Genomic DNA, 20,862 nt, shown 5'->3' on the forward strand with positions numbered 1-20,862 from the left:
GGGAGCAGAGTCCTTGAATGTCCTGGCTGGGAAGGGACCGATGGCAGTGGAGTCCAGCCCCTGTCCCTGCCCAGACCCCCCAACAGCCCCACCCTGAGCATCCCTGAGAGCGCTGTCCAAACGCTCCTGCAGCTCTGGCAGCCTCGGGGCCGGGGCCATTCCCTGGGGAGCCTGGGCAGTGCCAGCACCCTCGGGGGGAAGAACCTTTCCCTGAGCTCCATGCCAAGGCCTGGCACAGCTCCAGCCATTTGTGTGTGTCAGGAGCTGGGGGTGCTCTCTGCTGCATCCCCGTTGCTTTGGCTTCCCCATTTCAGGATCCACCTTGGCCGTGTCCCTGCTCAGAGCCCTCAAGGCTCTTGCTTGCTTCCATGTCTATAAGGTGTTGTTTCTCCCTTCCACCCTCCATGCACCTGGCAGAAGGTCAGGAGCACCTGGGAAGGTTCCTGAGCTCACCTGGGAAGGTGCACAGGGCTCTTCCTGGGGCAGGAGCAGGTGGGGCACAGCTGGATGTAGCACATCTGGGCTGTGTCTCTGGGTGGGTGGGTTTTGGGGCTGTGGCCATTGGTGGTGGCTCTGCAGGGACTGCCTGGCTCCCACGGCTCTCTCTGGGCAGTCTGTCCTCCTCACCAAGCCCTTCCTGGAGGACAGGGATGTCCCCATGTCCCTGCAGTCCCACAGGTAAAGCGAGGTCAGGCTGCTCTGCTGCAAGTCCCTGCCCAGGAGCCAGAAGAGCAAGAAATCCCTCTCCAGCAGGAGCTCTGTGTGCCCTGGGGAGCTCCTTGAGCCCCGGGGGTTCCTGCTGGCCCTCAGCCCCCCCACCTTGTCCCCTGCAGTTCAAAGCCTCCCCGAGGCTGATGGAGGAGGAGCTGCATCAGCCCCCAGAGTGGGAAAGGAACCCCTTTGTGAGAGAGCCTGCCTGCAGGGAAGGGCTGGGGGAACTGCTGGGGCGCTGCAGTGCCTCCATCTCTGTCTCTCCTGCTCTGCATGGCTGGGGTGTGCCAGGCTGGCCGGGACCTGCTCTGGATCAGCCTCTCTGTGCCCCAGGTTTGACTCAAGGCAAGGGCTGGAGCAGCTCTGAGCCCGTGAGGTCCTGGGGACCATCCAGAGCAGCCCCTCAGGGCATCCTGCAGGTATCCCCTACCCCAGGGCACCCGGGCTGCTGCCCCCTCTGCAGCTGTGACACCTCTGACCCCACTCTGTCCCACAGATGGACGTACCAGGAGCTCTTGGAGAGCTGCAGGCCTCTGGGGAGCAGAGAGGAGCTGAAGGGCACCAACATGAATCTGCAGCACTGCCCTTGGGAGTGCTTCAAGCGAAGGCCCTGCTTTGGGGATGCAGCTGGCAGCAGAGCGACCCTTGCAGGGGCTTTCCCCATGTCTTGGTGCTCAGTGAGGCACAGAACTGGCTGAGCCGGGGATGGACGCTGCCTCTAGGGAGGCTGGATGGGAAGGATCCCTCCTGGAGGAGCCTAGGGGCTGCTCTGTCCTGGCCCTGACTGTCCCTTTGCTGCAGGACCCAGCGAGTTCGGGTGTGAGAGGCCCAAGCTGATGCTGTGGCTGGAGGTGTGAATTCCATTCCCATCTGTCAGAGGTGGGGCTGTTATCTTCTGTTCTTTGGGCAGGTTTCTTTAACTCTCTCACAGCCAATCCTTCCTCCAGGAGATCCCTTCTGTTAATGAGCCATTAATTATTAATTATCTTCTCTCCATGGGCCACTGAGTGTCCCTGCATGACTGAGAAAATTCCATCATCCCATGGGGGAATGCTCTGCCCAGGGGAGGAGCCAAACATTCCTACCTGGATCCAATCTGACCTGGGAACAGCACAGCAGCCTTTGCCCCCTGCATTCCCAGAGGAGCAGCTTCCTTCCCCCTGCATTCCCAGAGGAGCAGCTTTCTTCCCCCTGCATTCCCAGAGGAGCAGCTTTCTTCCCCCTGCATTCCCAGAGGAGCAGCTTTCTTCCCCACTGCATTCCCAGAGGAGCAGCTTCCTTCCCCTGCATTCCCAGAGGAGCAGCTTTCTCCCCACTGCATTCCCAGAGGAGCCCAGGCCCATCTCCCCCAGCTCTGGAGCTCCAGAGGAAAACTCCCCCCTTGTGCAGGATCCTGCTCCAGCAGAAGCACAGCTGGCACTGCAGGAGGGCTGAGCCCCCCTGGGATGGGGCTGAGCCACCTCCCTGACCCACAGGGGCCAGGGCTGCTCTGACTCTGGCAGTGGTTTTTTTGTACTATTGCACTTGTATTTTTAATTTTCCTGGTAAAGAACTATTATTCCTATTCCTATATCTTTGCCCAAGAGCCCCTTAATTTCAAATTCATAACAATTCAGAGGGAGGGGGTCTGTATGTCCCATTTCAGGGGGGGCTCCTGCCCTCCTCAGCAGACCCCAGGTGGCTGTGCTGGAGGAGCTGTGGGCAGCCTGTGCCCAGCTGCAGTGGCACCGTGGGGCCGTGCTGTGCCTGCAGTGCCCTGCCCGGGGCTGCTGGCCCGCAGGGACAGGGCTGGGACAGATGGCAGTGCTGCCAGCTCCGGGCACAGCTGGCCCCATGGGATGGGGAGCAGGCTCTGCCCAGGGCTTTGTCCCCTCTGCCCAGGGACACACCCCTTGCCCTGCTCTCTGCTCTTTCTTTCAGCCCTTGCTGTCCCTTCTCTGGGCTCTGCCACCCCTTGCCCCTCCAGGCTCTGCCACCTCCTGCCCAGCTCCCTGTTCTGCCTCTTGGCTCCGTGCTCCCTGCCCAGCTCCCTGCAGGTTTCTGTGGATGCTGCAGAGGCCCAGGGCTGCCGTGGTGCTGCAGGAGGCCCTGGGGATGGCCTGGAGCCTGTCCCTGCCCCATGCCAGGCCACTGTCACCGTCCAGGCCTTTGCCCAGGGCCCATTTGCCCAGGGCCATTACGGAGAGGTGGGAGCCCAGCAGGGCTGGGGGTGCCTGGGTCCCCTCTGGGGGTGCCAGCGGTGTTTCTGCCCCAGAATGGTGTGGTCCCACGAGGCTGTGGTGATCCAGGCCCCTCTCTTGGTCCAGCACTGCACAGGGGCACGGAGGTGAAGCAGATGCAGGTGCAGGGGTTTGTGCTGGCCACACACACCCGGCCCTGGGCCAGCTGCCTGCTGGGGCTGGGCAGGAGCTGCTGGCCTGACGTGGGTCCCCAGGAGAAGCTGTGCTTCTGGGCTTGGTTCCCGGATCTCTGTGCTCCTTCCTGGCATTGGGATGGGTGGGGCACCCTCCTGGTGCAGCCTGGCAGCAGTGCCATGTGCCAGGGACAGTTCTGGTGGGACACGTCCCACTCTGCTGCTGGCAGTGTCCCCTCTCACCGCCTGCTTTCTCTGCTCTGCCGCTGCTCCAGTTCTGGGGTGTCTCTGGAGGATCAGGGGGTGCTGTGATCCTGCCTGGGACTTGGAGGAAGCAGGGCAGGCTAATCCTGCTGTGGGGATCAGCCTGGAGGTGGGGAGGGACCCTCACATGGGCTTTAGAGCCCATGGGGGTGGCAGGTCAGGAGAGCTGCTCTCCCAGGCCTGAGCTTTGTGTGGGGGGATTCCAGGACTCAGAACTCCAAAGAGATGCAGGGAAATGGGGTCTCATTACAGAGGGGCAGCCTCTGAGTCCATGGGGCTCCCAGCTATGTGACACCCGGGGATGTGTCCCTGCCCCTGTTCCCAGCCCTGCCTGAAGCTCTGTTGCCTTTTTCCCAACCTGGAAATGAAACTCAAGATAATTTTAGTAAGGAGGTAATATAAGAGCAGATCTTTATTTTCTTTATTCCATCACAAAGACCTTCAGAGGCAGTAGTGGAAAGTTGTCCACAAAAGCCCAACCCCACAGGGATGAGTAAATATTTATAGGTATTTGGAAATTAGCATAATTGATAGAAAGCACCAATTAGGAGGGCAAGTGGTGGTTCAATTTCCCCCCAGGTCAAACCCCTGCTCTGGAGCCCCCTGCCTTGGTACTAGCTGTGCTTTGTCCATGAAATGTATCTCAAAGAGTTGTTCTCAGCCTTGGTTCCCAGGAAGAACCAAGATAGCACAGCAGGGCTTGGGGCTCTGGAATTTGTTTTGTCTTTCTGCTTAGGGAAAGGCCATGGAAAAGTACTGGGAAAACGACTCAGTAATACAATAGGCTACAGAGTTACAAATGTATGTGTGACAAAACAGATAAGGTAAAACAGAGGCAAAACCAAAGGGTATCAGCTCTGCCCCTCTCCTCGGGCCCAGCAGCTGCAGGAGCAGCCCTTGGGGCCGAGGAGCTGCAGGAGCTGTGGGATGAGACCCAGCAGCTGCAGCGGGACACAGCCCGTGGTGCCCAGGTGCAGCAGCTGCACAGCTGGAGAGGCACGGCTGCCCGGGCCAGGAGCTCAAGGAGCTTGGGCAGGTCTGCTGGGGGATGCTCCCGCTCTTCTGGGGCTCCACAGGGCTCTCCTGGGAATGGGTGCTGGTCCTGGGGGAGCCCACTGGGCAGGGCTCCGGCTGTGCCTCCCCTCTGCCTCCCCGCAGCGCTTGGTGGAGATGGCGGCTGTGAGGTGGATGCAGCTGGGGGGGAGAGCCCTGATCCAGCACACCTTGGGGCAATCACAGGCTCTGGAAGGTGAAAGGGGTGCTCTGACCCCCTCTTCCCCCTGGGTAAGGGCAGGTCCTGCAGGCTTGGTGTGTCTCTGTCACGGTGTGGCTGTCCCCACAGAGCTGCACCAGCGGCGGAGACAGCGGCTGCTGCAGGAGCCTGGTGCAGAAATACACCTGGAGCAGGACTAGGAGAACCTGCCGGATGAAGTGGCCTCCACAGGGTCTGGCAGGGAACCTGGAGCCTCCAGGCATCCCCTTCCTTGGCTGCCCTGGGCTGGGGACCACGCTGCACCCAGCCACGGCAGGACGAGCCCAGCCCTTGCCTGTCCCTGTCCCCACCCTCTCCTCCCGGTGATGAAAATCCTCCGGGCATTCACCCCGGCCGTGGGGCTGGAGCAGCACATCAGAGCACATCGGAGCACATCAGGGGACATCAGAGCACATCAGGGGACATCAGAGCACATCGGAGCACATCAGCCCCCACTCCTCAGCAGCGGGGAGGTGAGTGGGGCCAGGGGACACCCCCGATCTCACTGCTGTCCCCCGATCTCACTGCTGTCCCCACAAAGGCAGCTGCAGGACCCGACGGGGAGGGACCTGAGCAGCTCCTGGGGGACACCAGAATCATCTTCCCTCACCGGCTCCCGCTGCACCTCGGGAGCTCCACATCCCTGAGACCCTCAGCCTGACCTTCCCTGGCTGCCTCTGAGCCTGGGCTGCCCCTGGGCTGCTGCCAGTGTCCCATTTCAAGGTGCTTTAACCCTCTGAAGTTTGGGAAGGCCGTGAGGGTTCAGCACCTTTTGAGATTTCACTGGGTTGTTTGGCCACTGTTTAATCCTTTGGGGCTCAGGCCCCAGGGGCCTGTCCTAGCACAGCCTTTGCCCAGGCCCAGAGCTCCCTCCAGGAACATCCCCTGCTCTGCTCAGGCCCCTCCTTGGCTGCAGGTCCATCTCTGCTCCCCATGCACCTCCTCGGCTGCAGGGGCACAGCCTGTGTTACCACGGCCTTCCAGGGAACCTCTGCTCTCTTTTCACACAGGCACAGGAGCCCCATGAGAAACTATGATGATTAAAGCTAATTAATGTAGAAAACCTCAAAAAAGGGTGTATCCATCAAGGATCACTGGGAAAAGAGCCCAAGAACAAGGATGGGGTTGGATTGAGCTTTAAAGTCCTTTTCAGCCTAAGTCATTCCATGATTCTAGCAAAGCCTGGTGGCAGCTCCCCAGTTCTCAAGGGAGGGGCAGGACACTGCCAGAGCCCAGAAACAGCTCCAGCTCTCTCTGTATGTCATCAGGGCCCTGCATTCATCAGATCCACATCAATCCAATTTAGTGGAGAAAGTGTTTTGATGGACTGTGTCAAAAGCCTCACACAAGTCTGGGCAGGTGCCATCAACAGCTCAGCCTTTATCTGCTGATGGAGTCACCCTACCATGGAAGGCCACGAGGCCAGCGAGGGATGGCTTTGCCCTCCATGAGGCTGTGCTGGCTGTCCCTGATCACTCCCATGCCTGGGAATTATCAGCATTGTGCTTGGGAGCAGTGTAACTTCCCAGGACACATCTGTCCCAGCTCTGCAGCTCCTCCCGAGGGGAGGCAGAGGGGCAGGGGCTGAGCTCTGCTCTGGGACAGCTCCTGGAGCCCAGCGAGGGCTGGAGCTGTGCCAGGCCTTGGCATGGAGCTCAGGGAAAGGTTCTTCCTCCGAGGGTGCTGGCACTGCCCAGGCTCCCCAGGGAATGGTCCCGGCCCCGAGGCTGCCAGAGCTGCAGGAGCGTTTGGACAGCGCTCTCAGGGCTGCTCAGGGTGGGGCTGTTGGGGTGGCTGGGCAGGGTCAGGGGCTGGATTTGATCCCTGGGGGTACCTTCCCACTCAGGATATTCCAGGATTCTTTGTTCCTGTGACTCCATGTAACACTTATCCTTTGTTTTGCAAAGCTACCTTCAGGGAGGCTGAGTGGCAACAGGGATCATCCCTGAGCTTATTGGTCCTTGGAGCTAGTTAACCTTGGAGCTGGTTATCCTTGGAGCTGGTTATCCCTGGAGCTGGTTAACCTTGGAGCTGGTTATCCTTGGAGCTGGTTAACCTTGGAGCTGGTTAACCTTGGAGCTGGTTAACCTTGAGGTTGGATATCCCTGGGTTTCCCTTTAAAGGTGGAAGTGCTGCACTGAGATGGGAATGCCCCCAGGTGCCCATTCCCTCCCAACTCCTCACAGGAGCCACAGTGAAGGGTGTGCTTTTTAATGTCAGTTATAATAAAATATTTTTACAGAGCCCAAAAAGTTCAAAATAGTGCAAAACATCTCACTGTCATGCATCCATGGGAGCCGCCGCGGTGGGCGGGACAGACACACAGGCTTCGGTGACACTGTGCTACAGGAGCAGAACTGGTCAGTTCAATCACATGCCAGACAGGACGGGCTGGGGAGGGGGCACAGGGCCAGGGCACCACGGCCGGGCTGCAGGGCCGAGCCCCAGCCCGGCCGTGCAGGAGCAGCCGGTAGAAAAGGGTGTAAACATTCAACAGAAACGAGAGAGCAAAGTGAAACCCTTTGGTCCCAGGCAAACCCTCTAGACAAAGGGGTGTGGGGGCCGTTTGGGGTACCCTGTTTTGGGAGGGGAGGGGCTGAGAGAGCTGTATTGATTTGAGGGGTCATGAGGCCTCTGTCTGCCCCAGGACTCGGGGCAAACCGGCCAGCTGGGGTGGCCACCCCAACACCACACAGCCAGGCCTCCCAGGCACTCGCACGAGACATGCACACCACAGCACACAGAAATGGTGCTCACTGGGGAACTGGGGGGCACAAAACTGGTGCTTACTGGGGGACTGGAGGGAGGGCTTCTCTGGGGTGGGGTGGGAAGGGTTTTGCTTGCGCCAAGGAAATCCCATGGGCTGCATTGCTCAGGGATGCTGGTCCCTACTGGCCAGAGCAAAGAGGAACGAGTCCCTCTGCTCGGGTGCCCCCAGCCCCTGCCTCCCCAAGCCCTGGCACCTTATGGGGGGCAGTGGGGTAGCCCACGGTGGCAGCAAGGCAGGGAAGACAGGATATGGGCCGGGGGCTGCTCCCTGCTGCTCCCGACCCTGGTGATGCTGCTGCCAGCCAGGGAGGGGACCCTGTGCAGGGCCTGTGGGGGCTGCACCCGCCGACCCAACAGCCCCAATAGCCCTTCCGGGTGCAGGACACAGCCTGTCCAGCTGCCCTGTATGTACAGGTATTTACATATGTACACATATGTGCTCAGGGCTGGCAGCTGCCCGGCCCTCAGGACACACCACCACGCTCAGGGATGGGGACAAGGGGCCATCACGCTGTGCCAGCCACTCACCAACACCCGCACATGGCACAAGACACACACCCACCCCCTGCAGCCCTTTCCTTGTGTCACTCGGTGAGGTGTGGGACTGGGTGGGACAGTAGAGGTTAAGAAATGAGCCACTGGGGTTCCTCCATCTCAGACAGACTAGGGGAAGGGCAGATTGCTCCCCTCAGCCAGGCTCGGCTCCAGCCCTTCCCTGCAGCCCCCCCAACACCAGCACCTTCCTGCGGGGTGTGACAGGGCCTGGCTGTGCTCGGCACTGCTGTCAGCCAGCCATGGTGGCCGGGGAGGGAGGGGAGGGTCTGTCACTGCAGCCACAGCACCCCCTCCCCAGGGCCGGGGCAGCAACTCCTCTGCGGCCACTCCTATGGCTTATACACGGCTGGAGGGTTCTGTCAGGGGCCGGGAGCGGGGGCCGAGCCTGGGGGGGCCAGAGGACTTTAACTGCTGCCCTCCTCGGCCGAGCGCGTGTCCGACTTGAGCTTGACGAACTCCTTGGCCACCTCGTCGTTGTTGCGCTGCGAGAGGATGCGGAGCACGGTGAGGCCGGTGTCGTCCATGTGGATGCGGCGGCCCAGGGGCAGCCAGCAGGCGCAGCCGGGGCGCTGCAGGATGTCCCGCAGCTGCAGCACGGCGATGCCCACGGTGCGGTCCTCCCGGGCGAAGCAGTAATCCTTCACGCACACCTGCAGCTCGTAGCACTCGGGGCCCGTCTCTGTCCCCAGCGTGCTGAGGGGGCAAGGGACGGGCAGTGTTGGCAGGTGGGGTCACATTTCAGCCCTAGCCCCTACATGGCTGGTGTCACCACCCCCACTCCTAGAAAAGCCTTTTCCTTTTTACTCCCCTCTCCCTGCTTTTACCAATGAGAAAATACCTAAAAAACCCACCAGGGATGAACAAACTCCCCGGCAGATCTCAGGGGGTCCCCACGTGCTGGGGACACATTCCCTAGCCTGTCCCCACACCCCCAGCCCGTCGTGCCACTCACAACTGGAAGCTCTCGTTGTACTTGGGGGCCCAGCTGTTGTTCTTGGATTTGGTGGCAAATTTCCTCTTCTTGTCACTGAGGTGGGGCCCGATGATGTTGACCTCGATGAAGGGCCGGAAGATGCCCGAGGTCTGCCACTTGAGGTCATTGGCAGCCACCACTGCAAGGAGGGGACAGGAGAGGCTCATGGAGCACTGTCACCTGCCAGAGCCCGGCACCCCGGCCAGCAGGACCCACCTTTGACGGTGACTTTGTGCTCGCCACTGCTGGGGTGGGTCAGGAGCTCCACGTGGATGGACACCTCCCCAACGGGGTCATCCACGCCAGAGCCTGTGACAGAGGGAGGACATGGAACTGCCTGTTTTCCCAATGTTCCTGACATGCCCTGCCCAACACTAACCCCACTGAGGAGGCAGGTCACCCACCACGGGGTGGAAAAGGATGGGCATTAGGGTGTGTCCCAAAGGGTTGTGGGCACACCAGGTGGGTGCAGCAGCTGTGATGGACATGGCAGGACACCCCCAGCAGCACGCTGCCTCTGCCATCCCACCCCTGTGACCCCCCCTTGCTCAGGCAGGGCTGAGGGGTCTGTCCAGCATGGGGCAGAGGACAGTGGCCCAGCTCCCCGTGCTCAGGCCACAGAGGGGTGACAGCATCATGGGCACAGCCCTGGGCAGGAGGGACCCAGCCAGGGCAGCCACAGCCCTACCAGTGTCTCAAGGCTGACCCACCCCATTGTACCCCTCCATCCCAGAGACCACACCAAGCCCAGGGGTCCCCGAGCCTGGGGACCTTGGGTGACCTTCAGCCAATGGGTCAGTCCACCCCACGCCACCCCAGAGCTATGCATGCACCCGTGGGTGAAGGATGAGGGTCCAAGGCAGAAGGGCAGGCTCTGTGGGTCTGATGGGGCAACGGAGATCCAACGGGGCTCAGGGGGCAGCTCTCAGGATGGGAATAGCAGTGGAAGGAGGACACGTCCCCACATGCCACTAAGGGTGCCAGGCCAGGCCAAGGCTGGCGATGGCACATTCCCCTCCAGCCCCCGCATGCTGAGCCGGGATGGAGGCGATGGCAGGTGGGGAGGGGGTCTGGGCATGGAAGGCCAAGCGGGGGTGCAGCCCCGGCCCCCAGCAGGGTGTGATGGAGGCCAAGCAGGGCCCGCGGGGGGCTCATTCCCTGCGCCCCAGGACAGGCAGACGGAGCGCGCCGGAGCAGGGCTAGTAATGGTCCTTAGGGCAGCAGGGTGGGCAGGAAGGGCACAGGATGTGGCATGGCCTCCCCTAGGGCCACACGTCCCAGGGGGAGGTCACAGGGGGTGCAGCAGTGCTGGGGACAATGTGGGGTGCCCAGAGCGTGTGGGCAGACACCCCTATTCCCACGGGGACAGCCCCCGACCCGCTCTGGGGCTGGTCAATATGGCTGAGCACAGTTCCTCCACGCTCCCCCCAAAGCAGCCCTGGGAGTGGCAGTTTGCCCATTCTGGGGGTCCCCAAGGCCAGTGATGCTGGGGGGTCCCCAGGCCACCCCAGCCCGCGGTGCTGGGACTGTTACTAGCCCAGGCCGGCGGCAGGCAGGTGCAGGGGCGGGCGAGTAGCACACGTACCCTTCTCAGGATAAACCTCTTCACTAAGGGTAAACCTAATCCCTTTCCCACCATGAACTAGTGGGAAGGAGAGAGAAAGAGACAGAGACACGGCACAGAGTACACAAAAAGAGGAGGGAGATGAAGGCGGAAGGAAATGACAACGAAGAGAGGAGGAAGGAGATGCAAAAGAAGGGAGAAGGGAAAAGATGAAGAAGAGAGGAGATGAGGAAGAGAGGAGGAAGGAGATGATGTGCGTGGGGAACAGGAACAGTGAGGGAGGGGGGAAAACAAAGAGAAAGAGAGATCAGATCTCGCAGACAGACTGACGGCCAAGCACCCGGACAACACTGCAGCAACAAAGGAGTGCCAGGCACCCCCAGCTCCAAGTGTGGGCTCCTGGGGACAGGGTACACCCAGGGGTGCTGGCACCCACCAGACCCAACCCCACGCCCCCGACATGGCTGGCACAGGAGGCACAGACAGGACAGACGTCCCTTGAAGGAGACTCACGGACAGCAAACGCACGTCCCACTCCCCGAGGACGCAGACAAGCCTGGCTGGGGCACCCTGCGGTGGCCTGGGACCACCACTGAGCATCTCAGGGCTCTCCTCCAGCAGCCAAGGGACAGAATAAAGGGCAGCATTTAGAGCTGATCCTGCCCTGGACGGTGCCCAGCATCCTGCACTGCACCCCAGCACCCTGGAGCCCAGATCGGGGGCTTGGGCACCCAGCATGCCCAGGACAGGTCCTGGCACAGCATCCATCTGTGCTGGGTGCCTGGGGCCATCCAGACAAACACTGTGACACCTGACCAGAGGGTGACCTTCCCCCCACCCACAGGCCCCATTTCCATGCCAGTCCAGCAATGCCCTGGCACTGGGGACCCACTGTTCTTGCTGGTGGGGAACTGGAGAGTGCCAGGCAGCTGCTACTGGGCACCACGGCCCCTCTTCACCTGCGAGGCACGGGAGGAAAAAGCCCTTCCTACCCCACCCATCTCTTCCCCACCGTGAGCCTGGCTGGGACCCCCGGCCCCACTGGGACAGAGCCAAGGTGGGTCCTGGCCAGGGCCCAGCCTGGGAGGACGAGAGCCCAGCGGGGGCCAGGGCAGCGTGTCCTACCCTGCGATGACTGGGTCTGCACGAAGGTTTTGATGAGCAGATCTGTGGCCTGGGTGTAGAGGGACAGGGCGTAGCGCAGCGACTGCAGGTCAGGGCTCTTCTCCAGGAACGTTTTCTTCAGCCCCACGCCGCCGGCGTGGAAGTATTGCTGGAGAGGGAAAGGCCTCCGGACGCTCAGCAGGTCTGAGAGGGTTCCCCTGGTGCTCCCCGTGCCTGGGCCTGAGGGTCAGAGCCCCAGGGGAACCCCAAATGCCCCAGAGTGCCCTCACCTTGATGGTGTCCAGCGCCAGCTCCACCACGGCACACTGCTTCGGGGTCAGGCTCTTGGCTTCCTCACGCACCATGTGGTCCTGGGGGACACAGATCCTGCTCTCAGCACAGGACCAGGATCCCGCTGCCCCCAGCCCAGCCCAGCCAGCAAGGGGGCAGTGGTGGGGTCCTGGCAGCAGTGGCACTGGCACCCACCCTGGAACAGAGAGCAACCCAGCACCCCCAGCCCTCGTCTTCAGCTTGGTGACCCCCAGCCCAGCTCCCCAGCCCTCACCTTCAGCTTGGAAAGCTGCCCCAGCTCCTTGGCCGCATTGAAAATCATCTGTGTGCCCTGCAGAGAGCAAAGAAACAGGGACAGCCCTGGTGAGCAGGCGGGCTGGAGTGGCATGCCCAGGCTGGGCACATCATGCCAGAAGCTTGCTGCAGTTCCAGGGCTCCTCCAGGCTCCAGGGGACAGCAGCCAGGAAGGTGGCACAGGTACCAGGCTGGCAGCCCCAGGTTCTCAGCACAGCTGTGAGGCTGCAGGCTTGAGGACCCCAGGGCAGGACGTCACCCTGGCATCACCCTTGGCTCTGCTCAGCACAAGCAGCTCGGCCCAAGAGTCCCATCCAGCTTCCTGTGCTCCAAGCACCTGCTCCTGCATCCAGCAGGGCCCGGCACAGCACGGCACTGACCGCTCGGACATCGGACACGGCGGGAGCAGAGCGAGAGCGAGGGACAGCGGGCATGGGGAGGACATGGCCTGAACCCCACAGGCACCAAACAGCCCCCAGCCACACGGGGCCCTGCCCAGCCCCAGCAGTCCCAGGGAGGTTGCCAGCCCCTTGGCACCCCAGGGAGTCCCCGGGTGCGAGACCCCGGCTGCCTCTGCCTGCCCTGTGCCCCCACCATGGCAGGGGCCATGGAGCCATTCCGTGGGGCCCACAGGCACAACAGCCCCCTGCATGGGCAGGTCCTGCTCACTGCCCTGGGCTGGCACCTCTGACTGCGCTGAGCACAAGCTCTCCTGCTCAGCTCCTCCAGTGTGCAAATGCAACTGGATAAACTGGGGCTCAGAGACCTCCACTGCCTTCCCTCTCCCAGGACCAGTAGTTCCAGTCCCTCCCAACGCAGGAACCTCAGCATCTCTCCCATTAACCAGTACCTTCTACAGGGGTCTGTCCCCTCCATGTCCACATTTTGTATGTCCCCATTAACCCTTTGTGCCCACCACTCTGCCCACCCAGTTCTGTCCCAATAATTCCACCCTCACTGTTCCCATCTCCCCCAGTCAGTGGACAGGCTGGGAGCTGAGGACACTGGTGTCCCCAAAACAGAGCACAACAGGACAGTACTGAGCTGGGAGCCCCCAACCCAAAGCACAAGGGACAAGGGACAGGGAGGAGGGAAGGGGAGAGAGCAGTGCCAAGTGGGGAGCAGAAGAGCCATGTCCTTACTTCAGTGTGACTGGGCAGCTTCACCCTGCTCTGGAAGAGAACAGCAAGGGACAGTTACTGGTGGCCCCAGCAGCATTCGGCCGCGGCTCCAGGCCCCCCACATCCCCTGGCCATGAGGGCTCTGGCCCTGTACTCTCCTCTGGCTCTGCCCAGCTCTCTGCTGGTGCCACTGGCTGGGCACCAGCTCACAGCTGCAAAGGCTCAGCCCCGTGCCCACGCTGGTGAAGCTGTGATGAGTGTGCCAGGTCTCTTCTGAGGGTGGGCAGGTTTGCTCCCCACCCCATTTGGGGCTGGGAGATCAGAAGGAATCAGCTCACCCAGCACACTCAGTATACTGGGCAGGAGCCAGTGTCCCCCAGGAGAGGAGGGGGAGCCGCAGGCATTGCCCAGATGGATGCTGGCATGGCTCTTCCCAAGAACCAGGATTTGGGGAGCAGGCTGGGGTCACTGCTGGGCCCCCACCCTGTGGTGAGGAGCCCTCAGACAGGGCAAGAGCCCATGTGCTGGAGAAAGCCCTTGGAGCAGGGCTGGGGCTCAGCAAGGAAGGGGGAGTGGGCTCAGAGATCCGGGGGATCTCAGCAGCCCCGGGGCCCTCACTGTGCCCAGCATGGCCCAGCACGGGGGTCCCCTCTTCCTGAGCCCCCACAGTACGATGGGGTTGTGTGGAGGGTCTCCCATGCACAGGGTCTCAACCCCTCGCTGTCCCACCAGGCAGCTGGTGCTGAGGGCTGTGGGGCAGTGTTCCCCACGGGGATGGGTGACACCCCACATCCACCCCACGGGGACTGAACACCACAGAGCCCCCGCTCCCTACCCCGGGGACACACAGAACTGGGGCTGTCCCCAGCACACAGCACAGCACGCCTCACCACAACACCACGCAGGCAACAGCACATCCAGACAGCACAACAGAGGAAGCACGGACAAGCCTGGACCTCCACAGCAGGCGGGTGTGAGACCACAAGTGTGGCCCCGGGGCAGTGACACACATGGAGCCCACAGCTATTTACCTTCTCTGTCCCCTTGCCATGTTTTCTCAAGAGCGTGCCCTGTAGAAGCAATGTCAGAGGTTGAGTGTGAGGTGGGGGGACAGCATGGGACAGGACACAGGGCACAGGAGGCAGAGACATCACGAGCTCCTGAAGGACAGCCACTGGGGGACTGGTCCCCACGGGATACTCAGTGAGGGCTTGGCATCATCAGGGTGCTGGATCCCCACTGGGGAGCAGAATGTTGCACTGCTGGAGAACTTGTCCTCACACTAGGAAACTGCTGGGATGCAGGGATGCTGAATCTATGAGGATGATCCTTGCTGAGATACAGAGATGCTGAATCCGTGAGGGATGATCCATGCTGGAATACAGGATCCAGCTGTGTGTGGGCAGGCTCTGGTGCCCCCACACATCCTGCTTCAGCTCTGGCAGGTGCTCCCAGCACTGGGGAGGGAGCAGGGAGAGAGTGGCTGGGATTTGGCTTTGGCACGCAGAGCTCTGGTTTGTGCAGGGGTGGGCCCAGTGTCAGCCCCACACTGATCCAGGCAAGAGGAACTGTGTGGAATGAGCCACAGTGCCATGGTGGGGGGATGAACTCGGCTCTCAGCACAGACTGTTGGAGTCAGGAGAGGTGAGCACAGAGTCAGCTGGCTGGGAAGCCTCAGAAGGAACAAGCAGCACAGGTACAGCCAAACAGGGCTGCCAGGAGGGGGTTTGGCCCTGGCACAGGGTGGTGGGTGAACAAGAGGAGCTTGTATCACACAGAGCTGACACTGCCCTTTCCCACAGAGCAGCAAAGCTGGGACATGGGGTCCCCACGAGGTCCCCATGAGGTTCTCATGAGGTCCCCATGAGATCTGAGGGGAGATGCAGCGCCAGGCTGCCCTTAAGCCTTCCCCAGATGCTGCTGTTGGACACCAAAGGTGTCAGGGGAGAGCAGAGGGGCCTTCGTCCCTGCAGGGATTGGCACCAGCACCCAGCAGCTGGCTCCCACTGCTCTTCTTGCACAGGTGCCTGGGTCACAACAGGGGTGGGCACAGGATTGTAGGGGGGAATTGCCCATCCCTTGCCCCCAGGGGCATAAACCCACAGCCACAGACTGGTCAGAAGAGGACAGAAGGAAACTGCTCAGTCAAAGCCATGCAAGGACCCAGCAGCGGTGCCGAGGAGGGAACCAGCAGTCCAGGTTCCCAGGGTCATATCCCTCACAACTTGTGCCAGCAGCCTGCCCCAACACCGAGCCCCCGGGCCAGGGACCACCGTGTCCCCCCAGAGAAACTCCTCCTCCCTCCTCCTGGCAGGGAAAACCTCTGCCCTCACCCCCACCACAGCCAGACCCCAGCCACGGCCTCGGGGGGAAACTGAGGCACGAGGGAAAGGACGAGCAGCCCTGACTCCAGGCACGCAGCGCTCCCTGCTCTGCCTCCCGCGGTATTCCTCCCCTCAGCACGGAGCCCAGGTTTGGCAGACCCTGATGACACGGCACTGCCATCACCGTCCCCTCCCACCCCATCACTCCCCTTGTCCCTCCCCACACCCGGCACTGCCACTCTGTCCAAGACCTCTCCACCCACCACATCCCGGAGGGGCTGGCATGTGCCGGCCAGGAGCCAGTGCCAGGCAGGGGTGGGGACCAGGAGCTGGACCAGGTCAGGAGCCCAAGGAGGGTGTGGGCAGGGCACGGGCAGCCACACAAGACAAGAACCGGCGAGGCCAGGACCGACACAGAGCGGACAGACAGACAGACAGACAGGGAGCTGCCGTACTTACAATCATCTGCCATTGAGGGGCGAGAGGAGCAATTGGAGAGAACAACCGTGACGTGAGTGTCGGCCCCTGCCTCCTCCATCCTCCCCAGCGCCAGCCCTGGCTGCCCCCCGCCCCCGACAGCGCCATGGGTGTCCCCCAGCCACAGCACTCGGTGTCACTGCCCTGCCGCTGCTCCGCAGGCTCCACAGCCCCCGAGGAGCCCCATCCTCACCTGCACAGTCCCCCCTGACTGTCGGGGGAGGGCTTTGCCCCAGGGGGCTCAGTTCCAGGGACCCCAGTCAACACTTGGCTCTGACACGGACCCCCAGACCAGCACCCTGTCCGGCCACCCTGTGGGCTGGCACCCAGGAACACCTGGGCAGGATGTGCCCTGCCCAAGGGACCAGCCCCAGCACAGCCCTCTCCAGGGACTGTCTGCCCTCAGGAAAATCACCCAACAGAGCCACGTGTCCATGCCCTCTCCTCTGCCCTAGCACTGTCTCCACAGCCCAGCTGGAAAGAGACTGGGATGGGGACTGGGACTGGGACTCAGTGGCACCAGCATTCCTCTGAGATTTGGCCATCTTTGGCCAAGGGTGTGTGAGCCTGATCAGAAGTGACACGTGGCTGACCTGAGCCAGGCTCAGGGCTGTGACACAGTGACAGTGAGTGGCACCACTGAGGGCTGACATCTGACATGTCATCACTGTGCTGTCCCTCACAGACACAGCACAAGAGCTCCACAGTCCCAGAAAGGTCACATAAAGGCAGACAGCTCCAGGAACTCCAAGGAAGAGCCTGAGCCCAGCTTTGTAATGGTGACAAAAGCCACCAAAGAGTGACAGGTGTGTGGCTGGTTGAGAGCACTCATTGTCACCCTTTCCTGCCTGACTTCAAAGGAACCACCTCAGGAAGCTTCAGGTGCAGGGGGGGCAGACAAATGGCAATGTGATATGGAGCCTCACAGAGGGACCATTCCCTGAGTTTGCTCTGCTTTCCTAAACCTCCCAGGAGGAACAGCTCAGCCCTGCTGTGGAATATGTCCCCCCATCCTCATGAAACCCTCAGCCCCTCAGCAAGGTGAACAAGCAGCGTCTCCCCAAACTCCAGGAGCCCCCAGATTCACCTCCTGGCACAGGGAGCACGCCCAGAGCCAGTGTGGATCAGTGTGGCATGGGATGCTGTTCCAGCTCTGAGGGAAGGATGGATAAGAAAGGGCTAGTGTCCCCTCTTGATGCCACAATGGAGGTGGCAGGAAGGTCCTTTGCCAAAGCCAACCAAGAAGGTTCTGGAGCAAGGATCTCTCTTCCATCCTTCTCCTGGCCATGAGCTGGACAAGGCTTTGGAGATTTCAGTGAAGTCCCCACCCTGTCACATGCCAGTGAGGGCACCTGGCCAGCCACGTCCCACACTGGCCCCAGTCAGTCCCCAGTGTCTCAGGGTCCCTGGTCCTTCTGCCCATCACTCACCGTCTGGTCCGTGAGTGGGGGTAGGACAATGGTCTTCTCCATGGTGTTCATCACCAGCTTCCAGAGCTCCTTCAGCACCCGCTTCAGCACCGTCTTCTCGCAGATCTTGGCAAAGAGCGTCAGGCTGCGCAGAGGAGATCCCACGTGTCACCCCTCCCGTGTCCCCTCCGCGTGTCCCTCGCACTGCCTGACCAGGCCAGGAGGGGCAGGGTGGGAGTTCCAGCTGCCCCCACACTCACTTGCTGTCCAGCAGGTCCATGATGGGCTGCAGGACGTTGTCAGCATCCTGTGCAACGCTGCTGCAGGTGCTGGCGGGGACGTTGCCGGTGCCCTTCACCTGGCTCAGGATGTCACCCATCTGCTTCACACACTCCTCGATGTGTGGCTGGAAACTGGGGACCACAACATGCAGGCAGCTCAGCATATCCCCCCAGAGCCCCCAGCCTGAGGCCAGCCACAGCTGTGGGACCCCCAGACCTCTCCTCTGCCCACTGCCCTGCCCTCTCACCCAGCTGTACCTGGTGGCAAAGACTCGGCTCAGATCATCCAGGACATTGTTAAGTTTCACCTGCAGTTCCTTGAGGATATCACTGGCTTCTGTGTCCAGCTGCAGGAGGAAGAGGTTGTTGAAGCCAACAGGGCTCCTGAACAAGCCCGCAGGGAAGTTTCTGCATCCCAAATGCATCCCTGGGCAGGGCGAAGCCCTTCCCAGTCTGACATGGTGGGACAGCAGGGTGCCATGGGGCAGGACAGTGTGACCCCACACAGCACTGAGGAAGGGGTCTGCTCCCAGCACTGGGGAACTGGGAAGGGAATGATCCCACCCCCAACAAGGCTCCTTGCTGGAACCCCCCCATACTCACATCCTTCCCACCCATGGCTTCAAACATCTTCTCAAGCTGGACACGGAGCTGCTGGATGTTGTTCATCAGGATGCAGGGCTGGAGGAGTGGGATGGAGAGGAGGATCAGCACCAATAAATATGGCTGGGACAGCTGCCCCCAGCCCCGGGACACTCCCACCTTGGACATGAGGACAGGGATGGCATGGAATCCTGTCACCCTGCTCTTTTAAAAGTTTTAAAGTTCTTTAAAAGTTTTCTATACCTTCTGATGTTTACATATTTCTACTGGAGTTTCTCATGCACTGTCAAGTAAATAATGATTGTTTTGCATTTTTTGTGGGAGGAGAGAATTGATCAATTGTTAGTTTGATCAGTGTGGTTGGTAAAGTAGCAATTTCTTCCTCCAATCCCCTGTCACTTTTGGAATTCTATATATTGCGAGGTCAAAAATAAAAGTTGCTTCCTTTTGCTCTTTTGATCTTAGAGGTGTGCATGAGTTATTTCATGTCATAGTGTGACAGAAGCCACCCTGGCATCAGGAAGGGACCCAACCACCCTGGGGTTGAGGTGACAGCTGGGGCCACCAAGTGAGGACAGCAAAAGGGAGATACATCACCACTTTCTCCTTCTCCTTGGAGCAGTACGAGGCAAAATCCTTGGAGATGATCTCAGCATACTGGAGCAGCACATTGCTGATGGTCTGCAGCCAAACAGCGCACCAAGGAAGACACCCAGACAGCAGCAACAAGGGGTAAGGAGGGAGAAAAGGAAATCATGAGTCCAACAACAGTGAAAAAAACTCATATCTGGACACATCCCCTCTGGCTTCATGGATCACAGGATCATGGAATCATTAAGGTTGGAAAAGCCCTATAAATTCAAGTCCAACCATCAACTCAGCACACCACCATGTTCACCACTAAACCATATCCTCAAGTGACACATCCACATGTTTTTTAGGCACTTTCAGGGATGGTGACTTCACCATCGCCCTGCACAGCCTGCGCCAGGGCTGGAAAAACCTTTCAGTGAAGACATTTTACCAATATCCAACCCACATCTCCCCTGGCACAACTTGAGGCCATTTCCTCTCCTCCTGTCCCTGTTCCCTGGAGCAGAACACGACCCCCCCGGCTGTCCCCTCCTGTCAGGAGCTGTGCAGAGCCACAAGGTCCCCCCTGAGCCTCCTTTTCTCCAGGCTGAGCCCCTTCCCAGCTCCCTCAGCTGCTCCTGGTACTCCAGACCCTTCTCCAGCTCTGTTCCAGTCTCTGGACACACTCCAGCCCTTCAACGTCCTTCTTGTCGTGAGGGCCCCACACTGACCCCAGGATTTGAGGTGGGACCTCAGCAGTGCCCAGCACAGGGAACAGTCACTGCCCTGGTCCTACTGGCCACATCATTGCTAGTACAAGCCAGGTGCCATTGGCCTCCTTGCCCACCTGGGCACACCTGGCTCATGTTCATGCACCAGGAGCAACATGGGCACAGCCACTGGAAGGCAGATCCAGCACAACTGGTCTCCATGGGCAGCTCCAGCACAGCTGCGAAGGCAACAGCCACCAAGCCTGCACGTAACTCCCTCCTATGTTGCAAGCCAGTTCTAATTAATCTATATTAATTAAGAAAATAACTCATCAATTAGCTCATAACTAATTAATTAATATCCTATGCTAGCAGAGCTGGGAGTGCCCCAGGGTGTGTTGGTAGCATATTGGCTGCCCACAGCTGGATGGAGAGGGCACAGAGAGCCCAGCAGTCCCAGCCAGGCTGGCTGGGGTCCCAGGGGTGGTGCTGACCCCTGCCCTGGCAGGTGCCCACCTTGGCAAAGCGTCGCATGTAGTGCCCCACAATCTGGGGATCAGGGCACTCCAGCTTCTTGATGATCTCAAAGCTCTGGTTGAGCTGGGAGAAAACGTCCACCACGGAGCAGGAGAAGAGCGCGTGCTCCGAGGTCTGCTGGAACTGCAGGAGTGAGACGAGGTGTCAGAAGGATGTGTGGGGGACATTTTGGCCCCGGTCAGGACATACTGGGCATCAAGGGACAAGCCCCTCGCCCCCGAGACTGCGTCCCTAGTCCTGTTCATACCCCATCCTTCTTGTCCCTCTCCAGTGCTCCGTGCAGGAAATCCCGTGACACCTCTTCATTCTCATCCAGCCACTGGATGACGAAGGGCTCAAACCAGCTGGAAGAGAGACCCATCCGTGGTGAGGCCAGCAGCCCTCGTGGTGGCCAGCAGACCCCACGGAGGTCAGTGCCCAGCACTCCCCCTCCCCGGCAGGGCTGCACTCACGCGGGGTACTCGGGCACGCGGCTCTTGAAGGAGGGCAGCTCGGTGACGTACTCGTTGTACAGCCACTTCACCTTGAAGTGCAGGTTCATGTAGTCTGCGCTCTTGCACAGGCGGTGCTTCTCGTGCTCTGCACGGGGAAAGGGCCTGGGGCTTACTCTGAGCCCCAAATCTGGGGTGTGGCTCCCCAGGGGCAGCTCCAGGGTTAAAAGGTGGAAGTGCTTTTGTGGGGGGTTAAGCTACGCATG

General features: G+C 60.6%; 1 protein-coding gene across 14 annotated transcripts in view; it reads right to left on the reverse strand.

Moving 5' to 3' along the window:
• Positions 1–6,775: 6,775 nt before the first annotated feature.
• The window catches only part of UNC13A (unc-13 homolog A), a 37,340-nt gene continuing 23,253 nt past the window's right edge, over positions 6,776–20,862 (reverse strand). For 6 of the 14 annotated variants that reach the window (XM_085562622.1, XM_085562616.1, XM_085562614.1 and 3 more), the window contains 17 exons: positions 20,618–20,744; positions 20,413–20,509; positions 20,145–20,288; positions 18,943–19,026; positions 18,346–18,423; positions 18,001–18,089; positions 17,722–17,874; positions 17,483–17,606; positions 14,283–14,321; positions 13,273–13,302; positions 12,111–12,167; positions 11,836–11,916; positions 11,567–11,714; positions 10,463–10,519; positions 9,094–9,186; positions 8,857–9,016; positions 6,776–8,597 (listed from right to left, as the gene is read on the reverse strand). In XM_085562622.1, coding sequence (XP_085418748.1) covers positions 8,309–8,597; positions 8,857–9,016; positions 9,094–9,186; positions 10,463–10,519; positions 11,567–11,714; positions 11,836–11,916; positions 12,111–12,167; positions 13,273–13,302; positions 14,283–14,321; positions 17,483–17,606; positions 17,722–17,874; positions 18,001–18,089; positions 18,346–18,423; positions 18,943–19,026; positions 20,145–20,288; positions 20,413–20,509; positions 20,618–20,744 — 1,850 coding nt within the window. In that variant the 3' untranslated portion in view covers positions 6,776–8,308. Of the gene's footprint in view, positions 8,598–8,856; positions 9,017–9,093; positions 9,187–10,462; positions 10,520–11,566; positions 11,715–11,835; positions 11,917–12,110; positions 12,168–13,272; positions 13,303–14,282; positions 14,322–15,889; positions 16,041–17,482; positions 17,607–17,721; positions 17,875–18,000; positions 18,090–18,345; positions 18,424–18,942; positions 19,027–20,144; positions 20,289–20,412; positions 20,510–20,617; positions 20,745–20,862 lie in introns of those variants that run through there. The other 8 variants (XM_085562621.1, XM_085562617.1, XM_085562615.1 and 5 more) reach the window with 5 other exon arrangements.

Source organism: Lonchura striata, chromosome 28 (assembly GCF_050655825.1).
Source record: "Lonchura striata isolate lonStrDom1 chromosome 28, ASM5065582v1, whole genome shotgun sequence".
NCBI lineage: Eukaryota > Metazoa > Chordata > Aves > Passeriformes > Estrildidae > Lonchura > Lonchura striata.